The 20,364-nt window shown below is 38.1% G+C and overlaps 1 protein-coding gene across 1 annotated transcript in view; it reads right to left on the minus strand.

Annotated features, from left to right (window-relative positions):
- Nucleotides 1-781: 781 nt before the first annotated feature.
- VPS13C (vacuolar protein sorting 13 homolog C) overlaps nucleotides 782-20,364 on the minus strand; it is a 76,924-nt gene continuing 57,341 nt past the window's right edge. The window contains 18 exon segments of the mRNA XM_036389308.1: nucleotides 782-2,416; nucleotides 3,771-3,857; nucleotides 4,121-4,244; nucleotides 5,210-5,301; nucleotides 11,196-11,310; nucleotides 11,959-12,082; nucleotides 13,095-13,140; nucleotides 13,955-14,118; nucleotides 14,676-14,751; nucleotides 14,998-15,111; nucleotides 15,323-15,404; nucleotides 15,674-15,810; nucleotides 16,242-16,355; nucleotides 16,674-16,785; nucleotides 17,218-17,287; nucleotides 17,377-17,458; nucleotides 19,002-19,142; nucleotides 20,193-20,343. Coding sequence (XP_036245201.1) covers nucleotides 2,327-2,416; nucleotides 3,771-3,857; nucleotides 4,121-4,244; nucleotides 5,210-5,301; nucleotides 11,196-11,310; nucleotides 11,959-12,082; nucleotides 13,095-13,140; nucleotides 13,955-14,118; nucleotides 14,676-14,751; nucleotides 14,998-15,111; nucleotides 15,323-15,404; nucleotides 15,674-15,810; nucleotides 16,242-16,355; nucleotides 16,674-16,785; nucleotides 17,218-17,287; nucleotides 17,377-17,458; nucleotides 19,002-19,142; nucleotides 20,193-20,343 — 1,921 coding nt within the window. The 3' untranslated portion in view covers nucleotides 782-2,326.

A 20,364-nucleotide genomic window follows, 5' to 3' on the forward strand; every position in this document is an offset into this window, starting at 1 on the left:
GAAAAGCAAGTTCCCAAAGTCAGGGAGCAAAGCTGAGGCAGAGTGAACAGCAGCTGCAGAGGGGGCAGCTATGCCAAAGGCCACTTTGAAAACAAAGCACAGCCAGAAGGAGACATGGTAAAGTGGAATGGAACACCAGAGGTAAGCCCAGGACAAGCACTGGAAACCCATTCATCCCAAACATCCATCTTCATTTAAGCAAGAAATGAATTCCTCTCTGATGTCCTCTTGGTCCAAGTGGTAAAGGAGGTCATTCATCACTCCAGCTGGAGGTCATCTACCAGCTCACATTCAGCTAGGAACCCAAACTGCAAAGATGTGCAGCTCAAAACAAAACCTAGCGCTTCTTCAGACTATTTGAAATGGAATTTTCTTCATTGAACCTAACCACATATAAAGTGAGCAAATGAAGTATCTCCTGTTTACAGTTCAAGGCAGAAAGTTTATCAAAACCATGAGGAAGTATACAAGGGAATCAAGCAGAAGGCTGGAGTCAGAAAGGTGTCTTCAGAACTGCTCTAAGCTCCAATTCACCTAAAAGCAGGCACGTGATACTGTCTGAGGATGCACCAAGCAGACTGAAGTGAGATCTATTTTCAAGTATGAATTAAGAGGCAGTACTCATACAACTGTCCCTCAGTGTCAGAACACAAGATGCAGCAAGTGCTGAGCTGTAGAAAGCTCTTTTGTAGTCTGATGGTTTTCTCACAGTGTCAGTGACATGAGGCAAACCAAAGCACTCTTCTTTGAGAAGAAACAAAACTTTAAATCATAGCACAAATACTTGCATATAAAAATTTATTGTCTTTTTTTTAAACATGAACTTGATATACATACAAGCTGGACAGCTATTTTATTTATTGTTGAGCAGAGTTTTCTAGAAAACAGGTGATAGCAAGAATTAAAGCTGTACCACATTTTTCCCTTGTAGCAAAGTGGATTAATAGCCATGTGCATATAACAACAATCAAATCACGTGTGCAATGCTCTCTACAAGTTCTGTGTTTGGCAGCATACAAATATCTTAAACTTTCTAACTTTGGTGAGCTCACAGGTACAGGTAAAGAGTGAATTTATACAATGCACCAACCCTTAAATGTAGAGTTTAAAAATGCAGGCCTGGTGCACTCTATGGATCTGTAGAAAAATACTGTCATTTTAGTTCATCAAGTTTGTATCTACAGCTGTTATCTAGCACAAAAGAGAAGGAAGAAATAGAACATATTGTTTCCAAGAAAAGGAAAAGAGGAAGGTCACATTTTCATGAGTTTTTGCAAGGACACTGATTTTCTGATCTGACAGCAACAGCTCCCAGTTCACTGATCACTGAACTCAAACCTGTTCACTCCTCTAGTCCTGACTCAGTCACCTATGGATGGGCCTCCTGGTAAGAATGGAACTTGTCTCAAGGAAGTTCATGGGGTTATTCATTCCAGGCATACAATCTGTGTTTAACTGTTGGGTTAAACTGAATGCTGACAGCCTTCAGGAAGAGCAACTGCAACAAAAAGGTTGCATCAGAAGTGAGTTCTAACTCAGTGAGATGGCATTCTTCCAGTGGAGTAACTGCACACTGAAATATGGAGAGCTAATTTCTTAAATCAAGTTTTTGACATCCAGTGCTAAACCCAGTGTGCTGCTCCTCCTGGAGAATTCTTTAGGCTACTGTGACACAACCAAAACCATACAAAAGGCACATGACAGGTGAATAATATTTCCCATTTTTAAAGTGCAGATTTTCATTTACAATGTGACAACATTTCAAAGTAAACATTTCCAGACAACAATAACCTATTTCTTTCATATATAGAAATTATTACATTGCTTCAATGCAGTATTTTCTAATACTAAACATTCAGAGATGAAATTATATTAGCTAAATTGTGTGGAATCATTTAAGGAGAATGCTGTCTAAAATAGAGTTCTTAATTTGTTTCAATCACTAACAGAAGTGCTTCATCTGAAAAAACACCACAACCACAACCACTGGTCTGTAAACCATAACCTCAGAATGCAAATAAGGTAACCACTTCATTTTAGAATCTCTGACACTAAAAGGGCAGAAAATAAAATTTCAGAGTGAGAAAACATTTTATCAAAAAATGGAATTTTTAAACTGAAATGCATATTTTAGAAACCCATTCCTTCCAAATGATGCATAACTTCTAAAACTGAAGTGTTGATGGCTGCTAACTTTGAAAGAAGACCTCAGGTATTTTAGTTTCACTTTTTGCCCCATGTTTCCATGTTGCTTCTAATCAATTTTAGGGAGAAAATTGCATACCAAGTGTCAAACCTGACAAATCCTGCCCTATCAAGACAGCATTTAAGGTTTTCTCCACTGCAAAGATGCTCTCTTCACCAGCTTCTCCTGTTTTCGTGTTGCCAGGGCTTCCTGAATGGCACCACAAACCCTCTGCAAAACAACACAGTGAGAGCGAACAACAATGAAAGCAGGTAGCACTTTTCTTCCACAAGATGCTACTAAAACATAATTCAACAAAGATGTAAACCCACACACACACAGGCTGGTCTGATTTTGGTACTTAGCTCCTGATTCATATGCACAATATTCAAGTGATGAACAGGAACAGAAATCCACAAAAAGGAAATGGGCAGTGTTGCAGGTGAGAGCAGAAAAATAAATGTTTAATGTCTAGATACCAGCATAAACATTAGCAAAGCAAAATGCAGTTAGGAAATAATCCCAAAAAAGGTAATTAAACACAAGGAAGTCTCCTTCTAGTATGACCTGTGTGTTCTGTGCTCCAGCTTTGGCCATGCCACTAAGATACAGAGAAACTAAAAGGATTTCAATTACTTAATGCCAAGTGTGATTTGGACAGCATGGAAGAGAAAGCTGAAGGAGCATTTTTAGACAAGACACAGTGAAGAACTAAGATAGACTCCTCCAGTATATAAAGTGTTTCAAAATTACAGCATTTTTTTTCCTTCCCAGTCTAACCCATTATTTTAGGAGGCTCAATCAATTTAATAGCAGCAATTTGGCCCTGGTTCTGATTCCATCTGCTGACTTGCCATTTACTGCAGCTACAATTTCAAGCATGCTCCCAAGACACTGTGGACCTAATTGGTTCACATTTGGTATCAGAACATCTCCTCTCTCATCACCTGGTACACTACAGTCACACACATGGTTTCCTAGGTAAATTTTTCTATTCTTGAAGTACCCTGGAATTTCCCCAAATTGATGAATCACCTTAGGTAAGCTACCTACAAGATCCAACCATCCACAGAACAAAGGCTCACCAAATACTCCAGCCTCCCTGGCACTAACAGGAACAAACATTTAGAGATAAATGGTAGAAAAAATATGTGTGGGGAGGGAGGAGGGAGGAATCTGAATAAGCCTGTGCATACAAGGTCCACTTGTGCTGGCTTAGGTGATCTTGAAATAATGAGGAGCTATGTGGAATCCTACAGACTACAGGGAATTTAATACAACCTACTACTTTAGATATTGGAATTATTTTCCTTTAATGAGCTTTAACATACAAACCCTAAGACTATGTAGCTTCAACATTAAATTATTATTGCATAAACTCTCTTGAATGCTTTGGACTATCTGATCTCATCATACTCTTGGTAAAACACATTTTTCAACACAAATTTATGGTAAATGGTCCTCAGGCACAGCAGCCTATTCTCTAACAAGTCTCTGGACATTACCATCTTTTTACATGCTTAGTTTCAACAACAGTTAAGAATATCATAAGAAAAGAAGATTAAATTAAAAAAAATATATATACCCTTGCTGTAGCTTCATCCCAAAGCTGAACATTCTTTACACATTCATGACCTGTACTGTCCTTTCTTTGGAACATCTTTTGTTCCTCCTGCAGAAGGGAACAAAAACATGCTTCAGATGACTCACAAAACAAGAATGCAGAATCTCATACATAAATGGTTTGAATGCCAACTTCAGGTGAGATTATTTCAACATGGTCTCTGTCCAACCCAACTGTAATACTTTCAAGAAACTTTCAGTAAATCCTGTCACACAGTCTCTAAGTTAGCAGTTAGAATCATAAATAAGCTAAAAGCATGTATGGACCTCTAGTGAGTATTAAACAGAAGAAAATTTACATGCTATTCTTACCCAAACAGTAATTTTTAAAATATTTGCTTCATATGAGGGATAACGTATGAATTCTTCAAATAAGTAATCCCACTCTGTTGTTAAATGGCCCAAGATTTCCACTTCTTTCACATATATCACTCTCCTGTTCAAGAAAAAAAAAGTGTTTTTACTCAATTTCTCCCTGGGACTAGAACTTTGCTAGAAAAACTAAACAAAATGAAAGCATTTGTTTAAGAAGGCATCTTCTGTGCAGATTACAAGTATCCACTCAGCCACCCTGCACACGTATTTCCTTCATACATTCTGAGACAATCACTTGGTTTTTAAAAGCCACAGATGATCCAAGACATCACACACCATGAGCAGGCCAAGGGCTGGGCTAAGGAGAGAACTGCACATTTAGCTGAGGCTGCAAACAACTCAACTGCCCCATTATCATCCATGGCCTTGAAATCTCGTCCATCTGCAGCCTGAAATCTGAGCTGGGCTGGTCATTATTAAAAAAAACCCCACTGGGAAACCTCCATGGTCTTACTATGGATGAGCCTCTCTCACACATTCAGGCAAGGTACAAACTGCTGACCTGTGGGATGTGGAGATCATAATCCTTTTCATTATCTAAGCATATTTAGAAAGTTTTGAGTCCTCAAACTTGGGACTGCCGACATCTTGAATTCTAAAACTTGTCAGATGACTTAAATAATTTTCATACTGGTACAAAGACCTAAGACTTCATTTCGAATATTCTTTAATTAACAAGATTATAAACATGTATTACCAAACTGTTAGCTTGACTGCAAACACTTATAAGAAGCTAATTTGAAAAATCAGAAATGAAGAGGGAAAAAAAGACTATTTCCCCCCACTAAGATGAAAGGATCACTGATCTCAGAGTAAACCATCTTCCCAAATTAGTATGCAGCTCTGACATCACAACTAAATCACATTCTCCATTAAGGAAACAAAATAAAATATTAAAAAACAAAAGAAGAAAATAGAGAAGGAAAATAGATTGGCAGAGAAGAGCAATCAGTTTAGACTTAGCCAGATATTTAATCCCCAAGTTGAAATCATGTCAAGCCCTTAGAAAGCATTCAAAATTAATACCTGTTGGTAACAATAAGATTTGCTCTTCTGCCTCTTGGAATTGCACAGTGGTATCGATAAACCTCTTTTTCCAACTTCCTGATGTGCAACTTCTGAAACAGAAACAGAAAATAATTATGGGGCTGAACAGAACAAACAAAAACCCAAACCAAAACAAAAAAAATCAAATTGAAAAAAAACCAAAACACTAAAGACCAAAAACCACAAATTGGTGTCTTGAATTCAAAAGCCTTGTGAAAAGTTACCTCATTGTTAGTTCTTTAAAGGGAGGTTCTCACAGTGCTCTCAGTCCTGAAGCTGAGTCACTGATCCATTCCACTCAAAGGTAGAACACTGACACTGCTGTATCAGACTATTTCTTCAGCTTTGATTTCCTTTCTGTGCTAGCAATTGTTTAATAATGTTCATTCTCTACAGCCCACGCTGCAGGCTTCATTCAAGAGTGAAAACCCTGCAAAGGTCATGCATTTTTATAAGGCACATGACTCAGACCCTCAGAAAGAAACTCTCAAGATACAAATTCTCAATGCACCTCAAAATCAGGCCTCTGAACTGAGCAGATATGACCATTCAACAATACCCAAAACACAAAGGTGTGTGAAAGTGCAGATTAAATCACTCATCACGTTCTGATTAGACAACCACAACTCAAGTGACAACCTAAAAACACAGAGAAAGTTTTGAAACAAAGTACTCAAGGATAGGATCCTATGATACTCCTAGGATTTTTTGGCAATTATTCATTGAGGTCTTTTCAGATTTCCCATTCTGTACACACTCTTTGACTACAGTAAAATGTTTCCTAGAGCATGTCACCAGGATTACAATATTCCATCAACCACACAGACAAGCACAGAGTACAGGCTCATAGTCACCCCAACATCAAGCTCCCAGTAACACTGGATTGAAGACAAGCAGGACTCAGAGTGATACCTGAACGTGTTAGGGGAAAGGAATACACATCAAAACATCATGCAGGAAAAATAAAAGTATGAAATTAATAACATGCTACCAGTGGGAACCTAGCCTCAAAGTGGGTATGAGAACAAATCTATATCAACTACTGGTTTTCCTAATATGCAGTAAGTCTTTCTTTAAAGACACTTATAAATAGTGGTTAATTAGTAAGACAATTATATAAGTATAAAGTCAATGTATACTGACTTTAGTCAATACCCTCCAAGGTATTGACTAAAGTCAAGAGTACCCTGCAGGTCAATACAAGCACCTTTTTTATAATATAAATTGTTTTAAGGAAAAATGGGCAGCTCCTGTGTAGAAACATGGGGAAACATAAGGAAGAATGCCTGGATGCAGAATGCAAATACTTCAGATCAACTTTTAGCAAATGGGTGCCCCAGAATTGGTTTGATATTCTTCAGAGCAAAGTAGGATGACTTCCAGTTCATTTTACAGCTGTTACTGTGGAATTCAGCCTCTACAACAGTAAATCCTCAAGTTTCTCACAAACTAGTAACAATAACCTAAAGAGGAAGGACTAAGAATTCAGTAGGTTTTTAGTTACTTCTTGTAAATTGTCATTTCGTTTTTATTTCCTTAGATGGACCCAAAAACCAATGAGATGACAATAGAGGCTGCACTTGACTCCACATTTGGCTGTCTGTGATTAACAGGTTTTATTCTATGCAGTTTCAGTAACCAAAATTGAAAGATCAGCTTACATAGGAATCAATTAAAAGAACGTTTGATTTTTTTTTTATTTGCATTTTATTTTCATATATTCAAAAGTTCAACAAATATCTTAAAGCATCATCATACATCACAACTGACTCCAAAAAATCCTTTAATCTCAAAAGTGGATGAATATTCAAGAGCTGAAATCAACAGCATAGTGTTTTCCTAGACTTGCTCTCTAGTGATGTTGTGTTTTGAAATGCATTTTAATCCAGCATTTTTCAGTAAGCAAAACCATAGGGTCAACCAACATTTTCTATAAAAAATATCCCTTTCTGACCATCTTAAAAATTTCTGAAACTGTACAGTGTACATATGAAAAGAAAAAAAAGATGCCAGAAAAACTGCTTATCTCAAAGCCTCTTCAAAACATTAGAAGAAACATGGCAGCATGTGACTAAAATGAAAATATGAACTCACATTTTATACCTGAACCTTAGCTGTTTCAAAAACAAGTAAAAAATTGAAGAAATAGAAAACCCATCACCATGTGAGGACTGTAATTCAAAGGCTGCAATCCACATTCTGAATCCTTTTGTTGAATATGAAGAAATTAGACATGCCACATATTTAAATAGATTTATTCATAAGCATATTTCTCTATTCAAACTCAAAGCTTTGGAGAGAAAGCCTGTTTCTCATAACTTGAGAAACAATCCCAATAGCATTTTTAGATTTTACATGCAATATGTTACCAAAGTAAGAGCTCCCACTGAGGCCTGTGCCTAAAAGATGCAGTATTTGTGAGCTATTCTCAATACACCTGATAGATGCCAGCACAATGGTGGTGGCATTATGTAAAAAGGAGGTTGCACTTGATGTAAATTACTCCATGATCTGCAGACTCTTCAAATTTAGACATCTTAATCAAAAGCTGTCATTTTAATGAGCATACTACAGCACTTTGAAGAAGTTAACTCATTCTTATTTTACATGGAAATGAAAGAACCAATGCAGATTTACACAGCAGAACAGTGAGTCAAGCAGAAATAGAATCTGCAGTTTCCAGCACAGTCTATGCTCTGCCACACAACACTGTCTCACCACCCTGCCTCAATTATTCATGAGGTGTTCTGCATTCTTTATAAAGCTCCATGCTTTAACTGGGATGTGAAACAAAGTAATGCCACAGGCATTGAATAATGCATGAGTGACATCATGGCAGCCCTGAGGAGCTGGGCCCCACAGCGCTGCCAGCACAGGCACAGCCCCACCACACCAAAGGCTCCCAGCACCTGCTCCTGCAAAACTCAGCTCCAGCACTGCTCACACCATGACTACAACTCTTGAGAAGTGATTCCTTGGAAAACAATTCTGCTAGAGCTGCCCTACTGCCCTGGGAGCTCTGCTGTGCATTGATGAGTAACAAAGCGCACAGCGCGCTGCCCAGGCTGGCCGTGAGCTGAGGCACAGCCTGCCCACAGCACAGCTCACTCCCAGCTTGGGGACTCGCTGAGCACATCCTGCCCAGCCCTCAGACATCACAGCCAGCACTGCTGGGACAAGGAACTGCAGGAACAACTTTACACAACTCAGCTCATCTACTTCACCCTCAGTTTGCACCAAAACCCTCATTCTCCTCTGGAATACTCACTCATCTACTTCACCCTCAGTTTGCACCAAAACCCTCATTCTCCTCTGGAATACTCACTCATCTACTTCACCCTCAGTTTGCACCAAAACCCTCATTCTCCTCTGGAATACTCACTCATCTACTTCACCCTCAGTTTGCACCAAAACCCTCATTCTCCTCTGGAATACTCACTCATCTACTTCACCCTCAGTTTGCACCAAAACCCTCATTCTCCTCTGGAATAAGGATCTTTTCTTTTAAAACCTGCATGTTTGCTCCTCTAGGACAAGCCCTAATACCTGCATTTCACACAAAAGTAATTAAGTAAAACATTTTTCCATCCAATCACTGGATGGTACTGAGGCATCTGATCCTTAAGGTAACCTTACAAGCTTTCCACCCTGTGAGTTTATATTTATTTTAAAGGGACATATGCATTGAATGTAGTTAAAGTAGTTGAGAAGCTGTGGGTCCTGGTTGAACTACTTGCAATATAGGATCAAAACTGGATCCAAAAATATCTATTGCGATTAAACTTGTAAATGCACATAGGACTTTCTGACTCATTTTTTTCATTAAATATCCAATTTCATGTAAGGACACTGCCCTGTTTTGCTTTACATTGCTTGCTAGCTTACATTAGCAAACAAAGCCTTCCCAACACTGACCTCTAGCACGAAAACCAAGAACAGTTAATTAAACCTCTCCTGTATTCCATTAAGTGACTCGTTGAAAGAAACCAACTGTATTTAGTGAACTGTACAGAGGATCTATTCCTGGTTTGTATCCCGTTCCAATCTACACATCTTAAGAAAAATACAAATACCAGATGTAGAACAACTGCATAATATCAAATTTTCTGTGTTGATTGTGCCACCTCTTGCTTTTTGCCAGATGTAAAAAAACATAGGACCAAAAAAAAAAAAAAAAAAAACCCAAAAAAAAAAAAAAAACCTCAAGAATAAAAAAATTGGCCTGCTTAGTATATCACAATTTAATGTCATTTAATCATCTAAAAAAATTCACTAAATGTTCTTTTGAATAATTTTAAATTGACCATTACATTCTAAAAGGCATTACCAGCAAAAATGTTTCCGTTCAACATTTTTTCCCATATAATAGGCAAAAAATTTGTTCTGACAACAGCTTAAGCTTGGCTTGCTAATTTCTAAGATGTATTAGTAATGATGTTTATGGCATTGCTTAGTATAGAAATGCATATATACTTATTTATATATGTGTGTGTGTGTAAATTCCTGTTAACAGCTGAAAGTTTATACTTATTTTTTATGTTGAAGAGCAAAGCCCCTGAAGATTCTGTGAATAAAAGCCAGAGTCAACTAAGCTAGCTGTATGTTTAACTGAGCAAATTCCCAAAGAACCAGCAGCAGTAACTTGAAGGCAGAGTGGGTCAGTAGGTGTGTAGCTGTCAGGGCTATGGCACAGCACAGAAACCACAAGTACAGGTTTTCTCAGCACTTTTTATAAAACTTGAAATTACAAGCATTTTCCCAGAAGTAAATTCCATTCTCTATCACTATTTTAAATTTTACTCAAGATCTGCTCTGCCCTACCTCTAGGAGAGCACCAATAAATAAATAATTTCAGGATCTAACCTACCGTGATCCTTTTTTCCAAGCGCCTTCTGTTGTTGCCATTCATAAGGAGCTAAGCATCCTCAGAAAAATAAATATACAGGAAACAAACCCTCCCTGCCTCTCCCATCTAATCTTACTGAAGATGGTTATTCAAGTTTGTTTTCTGAGCCTGGACAACATCAAACACTGTTTTATTCAACTGCTACACAGAAAAGATTGAGAAGGGGAGAGGACATGGTAAATGCAATCATGCCCTTTATCTAAATACTTAAGGCAGATGAAAAACTGTGAGAGAAACAGACAAGAAATACGGAAAATGTTTACTCCATTATTCCAGTTCTTGCTGCATGCCAGGAGAGAAGGAGAAAGAAAAGAAATGTTAGAAACAGAACAGGGAATAAGGATTAAAAGACCATGTACAAGCAACTAGCAAATATCCAAAATGTTAATGCAGACAGTTATTTTAACTCCAACTTTTTAGCAACAGAGTAAAGCAAAAATCAGCATTTAAATGAGCATTTAAAGATAAGTATTAAGAACACAAAGTCTAAAATACAAATTAACCAGACTCTGACTATCAAGAACTTGAAAACTCATGTTGTTCATTTCCCATATGTTAGGCACATCCACATGAGAAAGCAGGCTAAATGTCCACACAGTGCCTGTAGCTATGACAGATTGCCATTATGAACAACATAAGGAAAAACCAAACAGCACTATTATGAAAATTCATGCAGTTTTTTAATTGCTGATACAACCAAACAATTCAAGGTCTATTGATTAGTCTGTAAACCAACCTTAGCTTTGTTATAAAGACAAAAATCTGGATCTATCAAAATGGGGGGGGTTTATATCTTTAAATCTTAATCCTTATAATTTTTAATCCTACTACCTCCTTCTAGAGTATGAGAAGTGAACATATCATGGAGAAGACCACAGAACAGCAATGCTGCAGTTTCCATTTTGCATTCAGCTTACTCCAAGCACTGGGCCTTCCCTGCTATCCAGGCTTGCTTTAACTATGCTGGGCCAAATTTTTACTTCAGATAATGACTGCTACAGATTGATTGCAACTTAATCCTTTATGGAACCCTAACTGTGTTTACAAGTCAAAACATACCTCAAATAAATCATAGCCCTCAGCTTCCACCCTGTTGTAGGGCCGGATGATGCCATCCTCACGGATGAGGCGTGGGGGACGGAGATTTGACACCTCTTCAGTTGATTCTGCCACCCTGCCACAGACAGAGCAACATGATTCTGCTAAGCTTAATACAAGTCTGAGTTTCACCAGTACATCTTTAGAAGTCAGCCTTTCACTTGCCACACATCCCACTTACACATCCTGGGTACCCTGCAGATGTAAATAGTAAGACACACTGCTAATAATAAATCAAAAGTAGCACTTGTCAATTAAACAGCTACAGAATATGCTGGAGAAGTTGATTCCCAAATGCAGATAAGTTACTAAGGGCTCTCAAGTTTATTAACACACTATCCAAAGGTCCCATTAAAACACAAGAAGGCACTGCTAACCAAATTTCAGACTGGGAAGTTTTACTCAGAAAATTTCAGTGGGCTGTTTTTCACAGTCAATTGAACAGTTGTTTCTCCTCAGTGGAAGGAGCAAAATGAAAAAATGGATTAGTTACTGTCTGCCTGAACTAGCACAGTGATTAGTTACTGTCTACCTGAACTACCACAGAGCAGCACGTTCTCCGAAGCAGCAATTTCCTCGTCATCATAAAACAGATTTGTTACAGGCTACTGGACATTCCTCACATAGCATCCTGATTTTTGTATTTAGCAAATAGTTGTGTGGCACTGGAGCATTTTACCACCTGGTATCCACCATTGGAGGAGAACTTCCTCCTGCACTGTACCTTTGAATTCCCTGGAAGGTGCTGCTTGCCATGTCCACAATGCCTCCCGTCGGGCGGGCCACCACTCCTACAAGCCCCTTTCCAATGCCTTTAAAGAATCCAGCTGCACCTTCTTTTTTAGCCCCTTGAAAAGAATAGAAACAGAAAAATAAATGTTTTTATGACCTACTTCATCACAGAATTAAACCATTATTGCTACAGGGGAGCTGTTTTGTACTGGAAACAGCCCACAGGCAGTGATTGCATAGAGTGCTATTGTACAAAGAGCTGGAAAGTCACCCACTGCCTCCTGGTCTGCTCAGACACATCACTGCTCACTTTACACCTTACCAGCCTCTGAAGGGCCCAGAACTGAGATGTTACCAAGATTCTCCTGCTCACACTTCCCATCTGGACAATTGGCCAATAGACGAGTGTTTATAGGTTGACAGTAATAACAAAATGTTCTGAAGATACTAAGATGTACAAGTATGATAGAAGTTAACTATTTCCATCTCAAAATTACATAGTTCTGCTGATATATAACCATGGGAGAACCAAAGGAGTGTTCAGAAAGCAGGTGTGGTCACCCACCTAAGAGACAAGGACTACATATCTAAGTACCACAAAAAGCTGTAAAACACCACACAGTTACAGCTGACTCCCAACATTTAAATCACTGCCACTTGAAGATTAATAAGAGGCATTTTATCCTGGATATTTTTGATCATCTATCATTTTCATGAAGTAACAGGAACAAATACTGACTTCAGGCATAAAACCAAATTTGTTTTTTAAGATTTCTCTGACCTTTGGAGCCCCAAAAAACTTTTTCAGCTGGTGATTTTTACTTTATTATTTTTACTATCTTTATTCTGGCTTAAGACAATGAATTGGGTACTACAGCAGGCCTAACAAAGTAAATCACAGAGATAACCTATTCTTAACCATACAAATGTTTAAAAGGTGGTAAAGCCAACAACAGATATAAAGACATTTGAGGAAAGCATGATGTAAATTCACATATGAATAAGAAATATAAAAATTTTGCTATGCCTTAGCATCACCATACTTGGTTGCTATTTCTTAACATTACAAAATAAATTGTCAAGTATTGAGAAACCACTTAAGCGGTGCAATGCAGCCTTTGTGCTTACCTTCTACTGGTTTAGTGATGATGCCTGTCACACCTCCAACAACACCCTAAAACAAAGATAATTAAGTTCCCAATGAGAAACTGAAATGCTGCCAGTCCAACTGGGTAACCTGTTATCTCACATCCTTATTTTAATACTTTGTAATGTAAAGTTCAGTATCAGAAACACTGTTTGGCTAGGGGATTTGGCTTTGTTTTTTCTCTTAATATTTTTAAGAAAACTGTAACCGAGGCAAAGACTTGAAAGACAGAATTGACTGCAAGGTCAGGTACGGGCCTGTCACAGCACGTGTCACACTCGAGATGGCCATGATGCACAGAGTATCACCACACAATTTCAGAAAGCTTCAACCCAAAGACTAACACCATGGCACTGCACAAGGCTGCCAGCATCTGCTCCTCTTGCTCTTCAGCCCAACCTTTTACAGCCCTCATGCTGATGCATTGCCCCTGGCTGCCCTCTGCTCCCTTTGGTGGCTTGCTCAGTGCCCCTGGGCACTCCATGGCTCTTTGCTGTCACCTGCTTCTCACAGCTGTAGCTCATTCCCAATTCCCACAACCTGTGCACCTACAAGGGCCCAGTTACCTTAATTACCTAACACATTTCCTGAATATGAGTAACTATTTATTGATACAATACACAGAAGAAATTGGTGTTATTTCCTGTTCAAATCCTAACTCCACTTCCTCAGGTGACCAGAAACATGACCTCAAACACCACAGCTGATGCACTACACTGAGTCTCCTATAAACCCACTGCCTGTTTGTCTCTTCTGTTTAGTTAATGAACCAACAAAAAAGATCTCAAACTTCCTGCAGGTGAAACAAGCTGGCACATGAAACACTCATCCCAAACCTTACCCTTAACAGGCCTTTCCCTCCTTTGGCCAGGCTCTCCCCAAAGTCCTTTGGCTGCCGACCCATCTCCTCTCTCCTTTTCTGCTGAAATTCTTCATCCAGAGTGATGGCAGCCAAGCCTTTGCCAACAGTGCCAGTGATCCTGGACACCATCCCTGCTGCCCCACCTGAGGGAACAGGGCACAAAGCAGAAGTTACTGTGCTTTCACAGCTGAACAGCAGACAACACACAGCCAGCAAGTTCCTAGCAATTTCCCTTCATATTCAGTTTAGATATGATGAATTCACACAGAGCCATGTTATCCATGAGAAGAGTCCAGAATCTGGTCTGATATCCATACATACAGCAACAGGGAACATTTATAGCACTTTACTACATGCTACATAGCATAATGAATGAAACAATGTTTTCTCTAATTATTGTCAAGACACAGCTAAATAAAAATCTAAAGTAATTGTAACAGAACACTTCTCAGGCTTCTCCAGACATTTTAGAACCATCAAAATTATGCTTCTTATTTATTCAGAGCATGTTACTAATTTAGTTATATATGCAATGTTTCTCACATTGGTTGCTCAGTCTACAAACAGATATTCAGATGGTCTCAGGTAAATTATGTGTGAATGATCTGTACCACAAACACTGGCAACAGTATGACAACCTTAAATACTCACTAGAAAAATAATGTGGGAATTCATCAAAAAAGAACACTATTTTACATACCCACTGTGTGCCCAAGAAGACTTCTAACACCAATTACAAAGCCTTCAGCAAATTCCTCAGGTCCTTGAACAGCACCCTAAAAATGAAACTTATTAGGAATAGCAGAAAACCACACAATGATGCATCTGTTTCAAGAAAAACTAGCAATTCCTTTACATTGATGCAAGGCCATCTGAATAGGTTATTCCTTTGAAATTCACATTAAAAAATTACTGCTGCCTGCCTGTTCAGAGTGTGGAGCACAGTGACAATAAACAATAACCCAGCAATACATTCAAACAGCCCTTTATAAAGGCACAGTTAAACAATCAGGAACTCCTACCTGGAATGGCTCATAGAAGAAAGCTTCAACTCCCTCAGACAGCCCTCTGATCAAACCAAATGGATTTCCAAGAACATCTAATCCAAGTACAAGAACATACATCTGTTTCAGGAACTAAATGATGAGAGGGAAGAAAAAAGGCAAACAACAAAAGCAGTGTTATGAGCTGTTGTCACACACATCAGAACCCCAGTCTGGTTCATTTTTTAATTTACTACCCAGGCAAGGTATTAGAGTGCCTAACCAAGTGTTTGGTGAAGAAAAATAAAATTTTCTTTAAGACATACTCAAAATTTTACACAAAGTCTTGACTAAATAAGCTTACTTGTTCACTGTAATGTCTAATAACTCTCATCCTCAGTTGATCTCTCTTGTAGAACTGGTATTTAATTTCAAAGAAAGCAAGTCTGAAAGACAAGTAATCATACATTAGCTAAAGATACCCTTCTCATTCAAATACTTCTCTGCTTTCTTTCAGAGAATCCTGAAGACTATTGCCTTAAAAAGGATCCCAAAGCCCATCTTCTCTCCATTCCTCCCTTCCCCCTAACACTGTATAAATTTACACCAGTCAGTCAGTAAAGTTTACCATAGATCCAATTATTAAGCATACAGCAGTCAAAGTGTTAAACAAAAAAACCCAAACAAACAACCCCAACCAATGGAATTAGCTTACTTGAAAATAACATCATCCACATCTGTTAGAGTAGCTCCAATACTTTTCAACAGCAAATTCAGAGAATGGATGGCTATCATTTCTTCCCCCTTATCTGATGCTTCTCCACCAGAAGCCAGGGACAAACTCAAATGTAACTGTCAAGGCAGAATTAGGAAAACAAGACAAATCAAGACCAAAGGAAAGCCAAACCAGAGCAAGTCATGTGGTGCACATGTAAACAAATCAGTGATGAAAGCTGAGGAAAGCTATCATTAAATCTACTGATGACTTTTCTTCCCTTGCTCCAAAAAAATCTATCTGCTTTAAGAGAGATATGAAGATAATCCCATTAAAGTGTATTTTAATACAATTTATGATACATTATCCAGTATTTTATCTGGCTTTCAGCATTATTATACCCACTGATTCTCCCCACTTAGTTATGGTTAAAGGTCTGTTTGTACTCATGGGCAACAGAGAAAGTTTTCCAACAAGTATTAAATTCTTGAGAATGTAAAATCCCTAGGGATTTACTGTAATGAATTAATTGGATGCTTTATTAACCAATAATCTCTCTATTGCATACCTTAATTGGAGAAATATGGAAATGTTCAAAGAAGCTGAGCATTGACACATCTGTTAGGGAAGACTCCATCAGCTCAGTGTTAAGTGCATCCACATCTTGCTGAATTAATTTAGACTGGTTTCAATATTAAAAAAAATGAAGTTAATCTCATCCATATATGTAATACAATTAATCAGATTATACCTAAATGTGTTTTTATATATATATAAATAAACAGTAGAAAAAATAATCATAGTTAAATACAGTTAACTAGCTACTTAAATATGAGTGTACTAATGAATCCAGAGATAGCAAAAAAAACCCCCAAACAACCCATAACAGACATAAAATTTCTGGGTGATTTTTCCATTTTTTACTATATTGATTTTCACTTAAATTCCTCAATCACTTATGGTCCCATTCCAGCCAAAGTCCGTTTCTCTCATACATTACCCTTTGTCTTTCAGCTTCTGGGTCTGTGGATGGAGTGAAGAGTTCACTAAGTGCTCCCAAAAATCCTTGATCAATTTTCAGTGCCATTTCCTGGATAAGAACCATGAAGTACCTAAAATGGGAAAGAAAGTGTATACCTGTATAAAATTAACTTAAATATTACATGCTTAGTCTACACAAGTGAAGCCTTGCTGTGCAATGTCACATATTAGGATTTACAATCCACAATATCAACTCTCAGTTTAGAGTCAGAAGTGCTAACTGGCCAGCACTGCACAGCAAACAGACACACACCTCTGATACTGTAGTACAAGAAGAAAATAATTCTGATTACTGAAGAATTTGTGTGACAGTCCCTTCATATGGTCAGTCCTTATTTTCTAAAATTAAATTCCTTTTTGAATGATGTTTTCTTATTGGAGATATTTAAAAACTCAATCTGAAGTCAAGAGTGGTTTAGATAGGAGAACAAACTTAAGAACAAAGTTCCTTCTAAAATATATTACATCTCTAAAATTAAATTACAATTCACTGTTACACTCACTTGAATTGCAGGACCTGGCTGTATTCATTGAATCTAGTGATGATGCTGATGTCAATGAAGGGTTTTGGTTCTAAAGAGAAAAAAACACTTAAAAATAAATGGCCAAGCTCCTACTTTCAAGGCTGAATAAATCTGATATTACTACAGGCTTTCTCTTACCTGAATCCAAAGCAATGGACTTGGGAGGGGCTACAGGGTGAAATACAACAGGAAACATCGATCCTGGTAATTGATTATCCACCTAAAAAATTAATGCATAATTACAGGAATGTTTTAGTGACACAATAATCAAACAGTTCTCATTTCAGAAGGTTTGAGTAACTTGTTTATAAATTGTGTTCAAGAGGAATGCCCCACTTATTAGGGTGGAAGGAGGAAAAAGCAAAAGGATTACTCTGATATCACTGTGGAATGTTACTCATTCAGTTATAAAAGGTCAGATGGTTCCAAGTGCTGCACAAGGGATGCTCAGAGAGGTTCACACCCACAAAGACTCCCTTACAAGGTCTGCAGCTGATGGAAAACATTGTATAGTGAAAACCACCTTCAGGCAAAAGAAAAAACAAGATGAAAGCTAAAAGGAAAGAGCAAACTTCCCACCAGCTGGTGAGAAAAAGCACCAGGGTCCCCAGTGAAGGGCAGCAAATGGAGATGAAGATGGCAATGATGATGACTCAACATCATCTCCCTCTAGCACTGAACAGCTCTTGCCAGTACCTGCTAAAGTGCTCTACTGGCAAATTTAGCAACACTATTAGTACTGACAGGACTATGCTGATCTGCTGCAAGTGTTGCACATGAATTCAGTGTTAATATTACATGTAGATACATTACTGCATGCTATTTTAGCATATTTAAATGCCTGTTCTCTACTTCCCATTAGACAGGCAGCTTTTGTACTAAAGGCCTCTAAACTCCTAGATGTATTCTGTAGAATCATGTTAAACTTCAGTGTAAAAACTACAGTAAAGTTTTGGAAAAGGTTGAGATCTGTTTTAAAACACCAAAACACAGCTCTTTAGAAATAAACTCTCCACCATAGCACCCTGCTGTACACTAGCACACAGTTTTGTGGAATTCTTTCCACACTACTTCAAAATCCTGGGATGACAATTCTGCAATACTTTTCCATCACAGCACCCCTGCTACTCTGATGTAGAGAGACAGGCACCACATGCATATGATTTGGTGATACTTCTTTGTGGCATTCACATTCTCTGAAAAAATTCTTTCACCCAGGGCTTTTCTCCTGGGAAGCTGAAAGGCAGCAAGAGAGGCCTCAAAGAAAAGGAAAACAATTCTCATCTCATTGGCTTCTCCTGTGCTGGTCTGGAATGTGTTTGGAGAATGTTTACCCACAGGTGATTGTTTCATTGGTTTCTGCTGTGAGTTGTTTTCACTCTTTGGCCAATTGGGGCCAAGCTGTGTCAGGATCCTGGAGAATAATGAAAACCCTAAGTTTTCATTCTTCTCTTTTTAGCATTCTGTAAGTATCCTTTGTGTATTCTTTAGTATAGTGTAGTATTCTTTATAATGATACAGTATAATAAAGTAATAAATACTACACTATTCTTTATAGTGTAGTATTCTTTATAATGATAGAGTATAATAAAGTAATAAATGAGCCTTCTGAGAACAAGCAGTCAGATGCATCATTTCCTGACTTCGTCTGGGCATCCCTGATTTTTCAATGCATCTTCACATAAATGAATGAAATCAAAAGCTTCATGTGTCTGTCTAGTTTCAAAACCAGATGAGATGTTAAAACATTAAACTGCAGGTACCTGCAGCCAGTAGAGCTGAGCCCGTAGGCTCCTCTGGTGAGGTGACTGCTTGAATTCAACCTGAATTCCTGACAGGAAGTTACGGCGGATGCTGCATCTGACTGGGAGACGCATTTCCATTGGAGACTTGCTAAAATTCACCTGCCAATAGAAGGAAGCAGAGCTAAGACACAGTTTCATTTGGGAAACAATAAAATGGTACATTACTAGTTGACAAACTAGCAAATAAACCTTGTGGTTTTCCTTATTATCAGATCACAAGGCCACTGAGTTTCTCCATCCAATTAACTGCCTGGAGAGCAGTGAAAACCACCAGTTAGTCTGACAAGGCCATCACATTGCAGCTTTAGTTGGCCCAAGCAGGAACCTCTGTGTCATCTAAGCAGCTATTTCTTCATAAGTTATATCTTACACTGGCATAATTAAAGATATTTATATGCAGCTGACTATTTTCCCAACTGATGTTTTCCCCCTGATCCTGAAACCTTTAAGTTATGAGAAGCAGAAGTATAAAGGTCCCCTTTATTGAGAGTGAAATGCAATGAGTTACAGATAAAAGATTTGATACTATGTACTATAAATGCACTACTGCAATGGCCAAAATTCAAGTTTTCAAAGAGCTGAGGGTATATACATGTTTTTAAAATGAAAGGATAATATAGGAAACAAGCCTGACTATGGTACTATAAAATGGTTGTATTGGACTTAGCCATTTGAATACCCTCTTTATGCATGGAATACATAAGTAATGTCTGAACCAGCTCAGGTAAGTGGATTAATTTCCAGAGTCCTTGAACACTGAAGACTCCTTTACCATATCAAGTAATGAGGACTGCACCTTATTAAGAAGCTAAAACCAAAATTTCTGCAAAGAATTTAGGGTATATACTGCAAATATAGGTTTACAACTAACATGCAGACACTGAGCAATCTTTTCTACCACACAAAAGAAAAATCCTTTGAAATTCTTATTTCATAACACAAGCCTGGATAATACCTCAGTGCTGCCTCAGTATCACCACAAGACAGAAACATTCTACTGTGTAAAATGTGTAACTATTTAAATAAAAGTCTTGCCTCTTGTTTCTGTTTCTCTTCACACAGCATCTATCCCAACTTAGCAAACCAGAAATCTGTTTTAACTGTTGCACTTGCTCTGCAAGCATTTAAACACTAAAACTCAATACCTACCTCAGTATTGCTGTCCAGTTTATGCCAACCAGGACCTTGGAAAGCACTCTTGGAGAGATACTTTTGATATGCTTGTTCCAATAGGTTTATTTGCTTTTGATTAAATGGTTTCCACTTTTGCCTTGGTTTCTGTTCCCAAACAACATCGGAACTGCAAGACAAACAACAAAGT

The sequence above is a fragment of the Molothrus ater genome, chromosome 13 (genome assembly GCF_012460135.2).
Source record: "Molothrus ater isolate BHLD 08-10-18 breed brown headed cowbird chromosome 13, BPBGC_Mater_1.1, whole genome shotgun sequence".
NCBI lineage: Eukaryota > Metazoa > Chordata > Aves > Passeriformes > Icteridae > Molothrus > Molothrus ater.